Below are 12180 nucleotides of genomic sequence, written 5' to 3' on the forward strand. Positions count from 1 at the left end.
GTTGTCTCCGCGCGGCCGCGGCCGGCGGCTCTCGCGAGAGCGGCGTTGGCGCCGTGACCTCCATGTGAGCGCGGCGGCGCTCCCGGTAAACACTGCCCGGGCCGGGCCATGGCTCCCGCCGCCTCCCCATAGCTCTGCCCGCCGCCTCCCGCGCCGCCTCGGCGGGATCGGGGAGCGCCGCGGGAGCCGCTCAGCTCCCTTCCCTCTCCCGCGCCCCGCCGAGCGGGGCCGGCGGCCCGGATTGCGGCGGGAGGGTCGCGCCCGTTCAGCGGGGTTTGAAATTCCTGCCCTGCCGAGCCGAACAAAGAGCGGGAGAGCTCCCGGACCCCTCCCCTGCAGTCCCACGCCGCCGGCGCTCACCCGCGGAGCGGCCCCCAGCCCCTGCTCCGGGCCCCGCTCCCGTGCCCGTGGCCGGGCGGGCGGGCACCATGTGGATCCAGGTCCGCACGATCGACGGCACCGAGACCCAGACCATCGACGACCTGAGCCGCCTCACCAAGATCGAGTGCCTACGGGAGAAGATCCAGGAGACCTTCCGCGTGAGCCCCGACCGCCAGCGCCTCTTCTACCGGGGCAAGCAGGTGAGGCGGGATTTGCCATGCCCGGACGGACCCTCTGCGGTCACCGCTTGTCCCGGATCCGGCTCTGTGCGTCGCGGGGGTCCCCGTCTCTACCCATGTGCAGTCCTGTAGCTCCCGCTTTTGTTTACTCTCGGGCCTGGGAGGGGGGGGGGGAGCGGGAGCCCCCCTGACAGGCTGCTCCGGGACCCCGCGCCCCCCCTTTCTCGCGGAGGGAGTAAAAACGAGAGGGAGTAAATCCCCCCCTCCGTGTGCCAGCGAGGGCCCTTTGTGTGTTTATTTTCCCACCTGAGCGACTGGAGGCTCCTCCCCCGGCCCTCGCCTTCATCCTGCCCAAGTGACAGGGTGGCCGGAGGGATGCGGGGGAAGGAGGGAGCTGCGCCCTCCCGGTGTCCACCGCCCCGCCGCAGCCTCGGCCGGGCAGGACGGGAAGCGGGCGGACCGCGAGCGGTTTCCAGGGAAAACGCCGCTCCGGGTCTGCACGTGGCGGGGCGGGGAGAGGCGGCGGCGCGGGGTTAATTTCGCGGGCACAAGTCGTGATCCGCGGGTATCCTGGGCTGGTGAGCCCCGGTGTGTCCCGGGCAGGATCGGGGAGGCTGCTGGAGGTCCGGAGAGGCGCTTCATCTCGAGCAGGGCAGCCCAGTGTAGCAGAGGTGACTGACTGGAAGCGTTCTGTGAGCTGGTACTTCCGCTGCCCTCCTGTGCTGAATACAGTTTGTTCCGAATAGGTCGCCTCAGGCTGTAACTTTGTTGCTGAAGGGTGTAACCTTTGAAGCTGCGTTACATAAACTAAGTGCTCGGTGCTGGAGTTGTGAAAGTGAGGCTCAGCTATTACCTGGCACGAAAGGCACCGGATGTGTCACTGGGAAAGTGACTCTTGAAATGCATCTTCACAGAGCAGATGGGTGTTGTAGTGTTTGCCTAAGCTGAGAAATACAGGGCGGTGGGATTTCTGCCACCAAAGAGATAAAGCGTGTATCTTTACAAATAAGGGGTAAAAACTTAGGAAATACAAATTTAAATCTTGACCAGGAGGCAAGCGTTAGCAGCTGGATGCTAAGGCTAGATTGTGAATCCAATAGCAGATGACTAGATTTTTGTCTTCTACAAGTTGGTGAGGGTGGTGTTGGAGGACAAGTCTGTAAAGAACGCTCAGGACAATTGCATGTTTCTCCGATGGGGCCCAGTCAAGGAACACCAGTCTTGAAGTTGTGTGATGTGTGCTGGCACATCTCTTTGAGTGCAGAGGTTGGTGTGGAACACGAGGTTTACCCAAGAAGCAGGGAAGATGAGCCTGTAATGAGTTGTACTTTTCTGTGTAGTCTGAAAGTGGCCAGACCAATTAGCATGAACATTTTAGTTAACAGATGTCTCTTGCTTAAGAAAATGCAGTAGTGAAATTTCCTACATGAGCAGCATTTGTGAGTGTAGTACTTAGTATATATCCAGTTTAGGACACAGCTGGGATTATGTTCAGTGAAGAGTTAGGGAGTTCTTTTTTATAGTTTCACTCCTCATAAATGCCCATCTTTTTGCAGTTACCATAATTAATTCTGAAATTTCCTTGTTGATCATGGGTTGCTTTTCTGTTTCCATGGTGCTTGTAAGTAGAAAAAAGGTCAGAAGGGTTACTCTTGCACAAGTAAAACTGGATGTTGAGAGACGTGAGCAAAGGAAACTGTAAACAACTTCAAGTCTCTCAAGGCTGCGATAAAATAAATCGAAATAAAAAAGGGCACTTCAATTAAATATGAGGTGAACAGAAAGCAATATATTGAGGTGGAAACTTGAAAAAACCTGGAGATTGCTGCACGTGTTGTTAAAAAATATTATCTGGGCCAAAGTCTTTTCTTATTTGGTTAACACTCAACATGGTTAAATCTGTACAGTCTGCTAGTAGAACCGTGAGTTTACTGCTGCATACTGCTTACTGTAGGCTCTCTAGAAGTACTCAGATCTTGCAGGTGGTGGGAAGACTGACTACGTAACAACGTTCTGAAAATGGGAGGAATGTGGGTTATAAGGATCTAGGAACCTAAGTGAGTCACCATTTATGGGCTGAATTTTGACATCATTGTGCTCTTAGCTTGCGGTAGAGAACAGCTTCAACTAATGTTTTGGGCTGGAGCCATTACTTTGCAGTTCTTCATGAGTGCCCATGTCCAGTTAATGTAGTTTATGTGGTATACTGTGATTTGCTGCTGTCTGATCTTTAAACACGTATGCAAGAATGTAAGTGGGCAGTACATCACATGCCTGTTCTTAAGGGCTAAAATACCCTAGAACTGCTGGACAAAACTTAGTGTTGTGATTAATGTAGTACTTTGTATTACTGTTGAGGTGTTTGATTTTTTCTTTTTTTTTTTTTCCCCTGTAAAACCCAGAAAAAACACTACTTTATTGAATAGGCTGGTGTCTGTTTTTTAACTTTTACTGCAGTTCACATGTGGAAGTGAAGATTGAGCCAGATATATGGCTCAGTATAACATGGTCTGGTCTGTGAGGACATCCTGGACTCTCTGGGATCCACATTTCTGCAGTGCTGAGTAACTGTAGATTGAGGTAGAGCTTTCTGAGGAAAGGGAGTAGTAATGTTTGTATAGTTCTTTAGTGTGTTGCAATAACCTAGTCTGCAGTTAGCCACAGAAGTCTGTTAAACATTAAAACCTGCAGTGATGTCTCTTGCTTTCTTTCTTGAAGAAGGTGGATAGTTGTCTGGAAGGATTTTCTTGGAGGGCCACAAATATTTCCTTATGCTTGAATAAAACATATTCTAACCTTGCTCCACTGCTGACTATTCATATCTAATGCTTTTTCAATGTTATTTGTTAACTCTGAGTAAAGTGGTAAATTACAATGCATTGTGTGGAGGTTTCTTAGAGAAATTCAGAAAAGCAAGATAAGACAAGCTGACTTCCAGCAGCATATTCTCTCTCCTAACTGGAAAACCTATGAAGCTGCTCTTGATGAGAATAGAAGTTCTCAGTTTATTCAAGAAAGTGAAGGAGATATCTTGGCATTTTGACCTACCAGACCAGATTTCTATAGAATCAAGTTATAGTTATTGCAGGATTTCTAGCTTTCAGTTACAATGATGGAAAAATAGAGCAGTAAAAATACATTGAAGTTTAAATTTGAAACTTACCAGAGGGCTTAAGGGGTATTAATACCTACTTATGTTTTGCACAGAACTAAACATGCACCATTTTGTACTTTAGCAATACTGGTTGTTTGTGGAAGGTAAAAACTAATGTCTTGTGTTGGCTTTTTTTCATCACCCCATCCCATCCCACTGGAATTTGAATTCAGTGAAAACTTGTGAATGGCTGTTGTTTAAAAAAACCCACAAAACCTCAATATTTTTTCCATAGTGCTTACTGGAGTTGGAGAAAAACAGGACATTGGACACCAAAGGTTTCTTTGTCAGTATATGTAAGAGGAAGTGAACTGAAACTGCTTTTGAAGCCATTAATCTTGTTGGTGAGGAAACCACTCCTAACCTGTTTCATGGACGTTGTGGTTTAACCCCAGCTGGAGATGAAAATACCATGCTCAGTCACTGCCCCACCAGCAGGATTGGAGAGAGAATTGGGAGGATAAAAGATGGAAAACTTGTGGGTTGAAATAAAGACAGTTTAATAGGGAAAGCAAAAGCCATGCACACAAGCAAAGAAAAATAGGGAATTAATTCACAGCTTCCCATGGACAGACAGGCGTTCAGCCATCTTCAGGAGAGCAGGGCCCCATCACATGTAACAGTTGCTTGTGAAGGCAAATGCCATTACTCCAGACTTCCCCCTTCCTCCTTCTTCCCCCCCAGCTTTATATACTGAGCATGATGTCATTGGTCTGGAATATCCCTTTGGTCAGTTTAGATCACCTCCCCTGGCTGTGTCTCCTCACAGTGTCTCATGCACCCCCACCTTCCTTGCCAGTGTGGCAGTATGAAAAGCAGAAAAGACCTTGGTTCTGTGCAAACACTGCTCAGCAATAACAGAAACATCTCCGTATTGTCAACCCAAATCCAAAACACAGCCCCACACCAGCCACTGTGAAGAAAGTTAACTCTACTCCAGCCGAAACCAGCAGAATGGGAGACTGAAATCCGCAGGTGGAAGTGAGAGTATTGAAGCTGTTTATTTACTTGATATGAAAGTTGCTGCAAATCAGGCCTTCTTCAGTAGAAGAAATTTAGCTCTGCTTTTAGGCACAAAAATACGTGGTAGTACGCACCGTGTTACTTAGCCATGCAAGTTTACTGTTAAGTATAGTTTCTCAGACCCATGCTGTAATGCCCAAGTGTTTAGGGTTTTGTTTATGTAAAATTTAACTGAAACATTAGAGGGATAGGAGGAGTGGAGGACCTTTATTTTTGCATGAGAGCATCCTTGTGATAAAGTAGCTTCAGTGAGACACAGTTAAAAATCTGGCAATAGGGTGTGCCTTTATTAGACAAGACCTCTTTAGCTTCTGGGGACCTGGACTGGCACATGAGTAATGTATAGAATATCATGTGAGTTTAAGCTTCCAAGCTTCGGGTTTGTAAACTGCATTTTTAAGTGCTTCTTAATATCTACAGCTTGGATGAATTTCCAGAACGATAGAAGAGCTTTACTCCTGGATTATTTCCCTCAAGAATGGGAGTGCTAAACCTATTCATAGAACAACTGAGTTTCTTAACACAGACTCTTTCCAGCTTTATTTTGTCTGGAAAATTGTAAACATTTTCAGCCGAAACTGTCCAAACCCCATCTGCTTCAGACAGAAATCTGGGGTGAGAAATCTTCAGCTGGAGCAGTTAAGTTTTATATTTCAGAGAAATAGTTTGAAGAAGTCTTAAAAGGGAAGTGAATACCATTCTTTGAAACTGGTAACAAGTTGCTCTGTAGTGTGAGGAGAGTTATCTGGAGTCTTCAGGGCAGATACAATCATATTGCTTACCAAAATTCTTGACACATTCATAGTGTATACTTGGAACTTATATGGCATTAGGTTTAGTAGCCCTATGAGTGAGGTTTTTTTATGTGATTGCAGAAGTTGTTTACTAAAATCATCTTCTGGTTAAATTTTTAATGTAAAGCTAATAATGCAATTTACCATTCCTTGATATGATTATCTTTGTTATTCAGAGCACCTAAACAAACTGACGGAAAAGCAGAAGCATGGGTCAAAACAGAATACTTTGTACTGTTTTGCATGTATTACTTAAGTATTAGGAACTTGAAAAAACATCACATAAGCTCTAAGAAATTAGAGCCAACTAGATTTTATGGCCATTATTCAGAGAATATGCTGAGTTGGAAGGGACCCACCACGATCATCGAGTCCAGCTCTTAGCCCTTCACAGCACATCCCCAAAAGTCACACCGTGTGCCTGAGTGTCACACATACATGTAATTTAGTTAGGATAATTTGCTACATGTACTTTTAAAATTAATATGGAAGTTCTTGGAAAATGAGGTGGATTTTTTTAAATTAGAAAGGACTCTACAAACTCTTAGATGCAGAACAGATCTGATGCAAGGCCTACACTGAGACTACATAATGAGGATTTCCTATGATGGAATATGATCAGATGTTGATATCAATAATATTGATAGAAGTTATCAGAAGATTCTCTTTTTAAAAGCTATTAACTGAATCTCTATTCCTATGATTTAACTGTAAAATTATGTAAAAATATACTTGGTTATTGATTTTTTGGTTTTGGCTTTGGTTTTTTTTTTTTTTTTTTTAGATTTTTCTTGTTGATTATGGAAGCTTGATAATAACCAGTTCTTCATTACAGGTGTCCTTACAAGCTGCAGATAGTCATTTGCTCTCACTGGCACCACTTGCTGAAGTTCAATTGCCTGTGCTATAGAAGCCCATACCATCATACAGGAGGTACTTGACCCTTCTCATCTCATCAGCACAGAGATGGATGAGTCTTTCCATGCTTCTGAGGATTTCAATGCAGCTTTATATTTTGACATGCCTTTTTTTTTTTTTTTTAATGAAAATATCAGGTAATCCTAAATATCATCCAGAAGACACCATGAACTTTTATTTACCTAATTAGAAGATTCCTGAGAACACAGAAAGAAGAGAAACCTTGCTGTTTTAACTTCAAGCTAAAAATTAATGAGCAGATGTTCCTTTAATGGGATTTAGAGTTGTGTCCAAGAAGAAAATATCATATCTAAATTAAATTTTTTTTCCTGTATCTCACCCAGTAATAAAAGGATAAATAATCTTCAAAACATGAACTGCTTTTTAAAAAGTTTAACGTGGAAGAGGTTCAGACTTGAACCCTGCTTGAGACTGAGAATGGCTGCCTTCACCATGATCTTCTGATAAAGTAAAAAAGTTCTTTTCTTACGTCTCTTGACTTTCAACTCTTTTTTGTTGGCACTTATCTTGTACACTGGAATCTATTTTGGACTGTGTTTATTCCTGATTAAAAGGTAAAATATGTTGGTACCACCTGTACACTTTGTAAATAATTTTGTAGAAATGGTGTAAAACCCTCTTGTTTATTGGAGAATGTGGCCTTAAAATGTGGACTTTTGTCCTTAATTTTAGTTACAAAACTTCAGGAAAGTGTGAATTTCTTCTCGAGAAAGCTGGTCTTGTTGATTGAGTACAAAGATGACTGATATACATTTTGTCATGGTTTTTGTACTGAGATTGATGTGTAATTACAGACAGTGTCAGCAACAAGATTCTGTAATTTCTTCCTAGGTTTTGTGGGGTTTTATAGCATGCCAGACTTTTCTTTGTGTGGAGAGTTGAACAAATGCAAATCCACAATGTAGTGTGATGAAACTCTTTGGTTGTAACAGAAGTTGTAGAAAAGCCTTTCTTAGAATATTCTTCCATCCCTAGGAGTTTCCTTTGCTGTATGCTTTCTGCTGAGACTGTGGGATTCTCTGTTAGAATATGGTACCTACCTAAAACACAGTTTATTGACAGTAAGTCATTTGATACTACTAAGATTACCTTTTTTTTAAGTCCAGGGCAGGTTGTTAGCTGTTGTGTAACACGGATAAGTTGTCAAAATGGGGCATAATCTCTGATTTGAAGACTTGTTTGTCCTACCGCATTCGTGCAATTTTTGATGGCATCTTGTCTTCAGACATTCTTGTAGGCTGCTCTGAAATGTGCACTCTTGTGGCAAAAAACCAACAGAAATGAGTCTCATTTGGACCATATTTTCCAGACACCAATAACTTCTTTGGTTAGTGTTTTATGAAGTGTTGTGGCCTGTCTGTATTCTATTCTGGAGGGACATGGATCTAGACACAGTTGGAGAACTTGCTTGTCCAGATGATTCACCTACATGAGTGCTGAAGAGAGAGAGCAAAGACAGAGCAATAATTTTATTTTTTAATTAATAAATTTTCCTTCTTGAAATGAGGCAATAATCTGTCATTTGTGTCTGTTTATTTTTAACAGCAAGCCATGAAATCCAAACCAGGATAAAAAGCACTAATAAGGATAACCTAGGAATTCTTTTTTGTTTCTGATGGTGCCCTAGGGTTTATTTATTTATTTTTTTTTTACAAGTAAGATAGACATTTATTTCCTATTTAGGAAAGTAAATCTTTAGTTAGTTTTTGTATGAGAGTGGTTGGTGTTGCTGTCTAGTTTGTATAAGGATCTTTGCTAAAGCCAGCAGCATTAAGGAAGGGAGAGTTAGGAGTAAACATTCAGGAGATTCAGGAGTACCATTGTGAACAGTATGAACAGGGTGTCCTTATGACTACACAGGATATATGCAAAAACCTCATTTAAAATGTGGAGAGAGTATAATGAAGCCTGCACTTGAGAACCAGTCTGCCTTAGACACGTGAGAAGGAGCCACTAAACCTCATAGATGTGGAGTCTTTGCTTAAAGATGTTTGCATTTTTATCCTCTTAATATAACAGATTGTCTGAGGAGTTTTGTTGTTCAGGGCCAGGAATATCTTTTTGGACCCTCAACAGTTACTGCTACATCACTCAAAAACTGTCATTGATGGCATTAGAACTGCCCCATGTGCAAGAATATAGGATGCTTAAGTGGAATCATCACCAGACAAAGTATTTTTTGACAGAGCAACCTGTATGAGACTTGTAACAGGTACTATTGAAACTACAGTTGCTTGAGAAGGAAGAGGATCTCCTGGAGTTGCAAACACTTGAAGACAGCACATATTAAATGTCCCAATTCATATAAAGACAGTAACTTTCTTTTTGTGGTTGTCTACTAGATCCTCTTTTGTTTAACCTTTGTCTCTGTTGCAGCTGAGGAAACTGTACTTCTGTGGGAAACAATTCCAGTACACAGTTATTGTAAAAACCTGACAACATGCCTAGTACTTTGAATGTGGTTAATACATGAATTTGAATATCCTGGAATCCTGAAGCATTCTTTTCAGATACAAGTTTTTCATATGAAATAAAAATACTTTTCGAGTTCTCTTTCAGCTTTGAAAATGTAAACAAACAGCACACTCTGAGACTGGCTGAAGTCCTTAAGCGAAGGGTGCAGTGTTGTGCAGTAAAGGTTATTAAAGTTTTCTTGTTCTGTATTGGTCCCATTGCCCAGAACTCATTACATACTGGTAAGCTGATTTTGAATTTTCAGTTAGGCTTTTCATTACTAGATGCTGGTTAGAGATGTGTTGGAATGCTTCTGTGGAATTCAATTCCAACAGCCTTCCTGCAGGCAAAAAAGCTTAGTTTTGTACATCAGTCTTCAGATGGGAAATACCAGTAGTTATAAAAGTCCACATTGCTTGCATAAATGAGTACCCTGCTGGAAGTTATAGGTTCTGGATTTCTTCAGACTAACTTACCCTCTGGATAACTCCTGTAAACAACTCTTAACCAAGGTTCTCTACTGAACTTGAGCTTAAAGCTCTTTGCCCTTGTGCATTTCCTGTTCAGTTTGCAGGGTGCGTGTAATGCCTATGCAGAATAAAAGATTGATATTGCTTAACTTTTCATCATACTTTGCTAATTAAAGAACTCGCCTGCATTCATTATGGTTTCTTTCATCTCTATTGCTAGATATAGGCATTGCTCTAGTTCTTGGAAAAGATACCCTCAGAAGATGCTTAAAGGCACGCTTTCGTAAGTGATTAAATATCTTGATTGTCAAGTGGAATGGCTGGATTAAGGTGACCCAGGGACTTATGTTTCTGGATCACACATTAAGATAATAACAGTAGGTAATGCGTTCTTACAGGAATTATTATGTGCTTTCTTGAGAGGTCTCTCTACAAGCTGTATAACCCATAATGAACTGTGCTTCTGCTGGGACTTTTAGTTAATGTGATAATAATTGGGGAATTACTTGTCAGGCTTAATTTTTTTCCCCTCAGGTAATGCAGTGTCATACCACATTCTGCATGATCGTTCATGTTTGCGTGAGTGCAGCTTCTACATACTTTTAAAGTAGTTTGTGGCTTGACGTTATAAGACAGTTCTTCTAATAGTGGTAGTAGGTAGGTATCACTTCCAGTATTGCATTGCTTATGCTCTCGTGTAGTAGAGTAAGCACAGTGTTGTCTTACCTTTAAGTATCTATAACAACCTCTTTTAGGAATATTTTGAAATTGATAGTGTCTGTAACATACGATGGTGAGAGTTCATTTGAAAGATGTAATCCATTTCTCTACTTGTATTTAGAATAATGATGCAGTTAGATGCAGTAAAGCTAGCTGCTCTGTAGTGCCATTTCATTCAGAATATGTTAATGAAGCCTCAGGGGCTTTTGAAGCATACCAGTCATTAAGAGGAAGAAAAACTGAAAGTAAAATCTACTGCTAAGGGAACAAATGCATCTTCTTGTAATGACGGTGGGATCAGAAGAGCTAGCAAAATTTTGTAAATGAAGTTGCCTGTTCAGTTATTTTTGCTTTAGTACATGTTCTAATCACTCATTAAAAAATCATAACTGACTTGAATGAGATTGATTATCTGGTAATTGCGTGATTACTTTCGTTTCTCATTTGCATGTATAAACTTATGAATGACAAGTGTCCTTAAATGCTTAGTGAATGATTAAGCAACCATGTAATGTTTGTTTCTTTTCTTTTAATACACCCACCAGGCAAACATATTTTCAGGGAATCTTAGTACCTTTACGCAGCAGAATGGGATGAAATTCTTTACTGTAATTCAAGAAAGAACATCTTATAGTTCTGCTCTCCTTCTGTATGGAATGGATTTCTTTAAACACTGTTTTCCAGTTTTGTTATTCAAACAATTTCAATTGTCAGTGATGCAGTAATGCTAGATATAGGTGTACTTGCAGATTCACACCTTAGTTCTTGCAATTCACCAAAAAACATGTGAACTTGATTCTGCTTATTGAGTTTCTGTGTTTCTCTCCTTTGTTTCTAGAAGCTGACACTGTTGCAGTGTCCTTGGCTTGGTCTAAATTTATACAGTTGCTCATACTTGAGAACATACTTTTTGCTCATATTGTAAACAGATGCTCTTTCCCTGTCATGTTGCCAAACACTACAAACTGCCTTGTGAAGTGTGCTTATAGTAATCTTATCTTTGTTACAGTGCTTTTAGACTTACGTGTAACTTCAGTAGTCATAGAATGACTATTTTGGTGTCACAAAATATTCCTGAAAGAATACAGATGATAAAAGCAGAGGAAAAAACTTGTGATCACAGAATCATGGAACGGTTGGGTTGAAAGGGACCTTAAAGATCATCTAGTTCCAAACTCCCTGCCATGAGCAGGCACACTTTCCACTAGACCAGGTTGCTCAGTCTTTTTTTTTTTTGCCTCTCATGCTAATAGGGAGGATTTAGTTTTGTATTGGATATTCTGCAGTCATTACTGAATGGTGTATTATTTCAAGATGATTATTTGGTTTTGTTTTGGGTTTATTTGTACTCTGAATATAAGAGTAGCACTTTAAACTTAAAACGGTGAAAATGCAAACCTCTTTTGGTATGGAAAGCCCCCAATCTTGTTGTAGGGCTGCAAGAGCACTTCTGTCCCCTTTGTTAAAGACTTTTCAAAGGGATAGAAATGTATAGTATATGACATGGTGAGACAGAAAAGGTTGCTTCAACTTTTTAAGTAGCTTGCTCCTCAGTATGAAGCCCTAAGCCTACAGGTCCTGGCATATGATGTGGTGTTGGTAGTCACCTGTAGAATCACAGTTGCTGGAGGTTTCCCCTCTAAGGCTTGCATTCCTCTAATAATTACAACATGAAAATCTTCAGGACAGTTTTGTATGCTGTGTGTTGAACGGGTTTGAAAACAGTCAGGATTACAAGGTTTGTTCCCGTAGCTATTGACCAGACAGCTGTGTCAGCTTCAATTACTTTCAAACAAGCTGTGAGTTCTCCTGTTTATAGATCCAGTTGTAGGTGGGTACAATTGTTATCAGCAGTAAAGAGAGTAATTATTTTTTCACACAGATCTTAGATTTGTGGAAGAAGAACTGATTAATTTCTTGACTGTCAGCTGTCCCCTGCTCTCTAAAGAGAGCTGCTTGAGAAAGCAGAGGGGATGGAGGAAGAAATATGCATTCCACTTTTGTCTATCCTGAGATCATTTGAATGTTAGAGAAAATATTCAAATTAACATTAATGAGAAACTTGA

At 41.4% G+C, this 12180-nt stretch overlaps 1 protein-coding gene across 3 annotated transcripts in view; it reads left to right on the plus strand.

Moving 5' to 3' along the window:
- Window positions 1–70: 70 nt before the first annotated feature.
- The window catches only part of UHRF2 (ubiquitin like with PHD and ring finger domains 2), a 79201-nt gene continuing 67091 nt past the window's right edge, over window positions 71–12180 (plus strand). Inside the window, exon 1 of one of the 3 annotated variants that reach the window (XM_027635040.1) lies at window positions 71–581. In XM_027635040.1, coding sequence (XP_027490841.1) covers window positions 429–581 — 153 coding nt within the window. In that variant the 5' untranslated portion in view covers window positions 71–428. The remainder of the gene's footprint in view (window positions 582–12180) is intronic. The other 2 variants (XM_027635037.1, XM_027635038.1) reach the window with 2 other exon arrangements.

Source organism: Corapipo altera, unplaced genomic scaffold, assembly GCF_003945725.1.
Source record: "Corapipo altera isolate COAL_440 unplaced genomic scaffold, ASM394572v1 61411, whole genome shotgun sequence".
Taxonomy (NCBI): Eukaryota; Metazoa; Chordata; class Aves; order Passeriformes; family Pipridae; genus Corapipo; species Corapipo altera.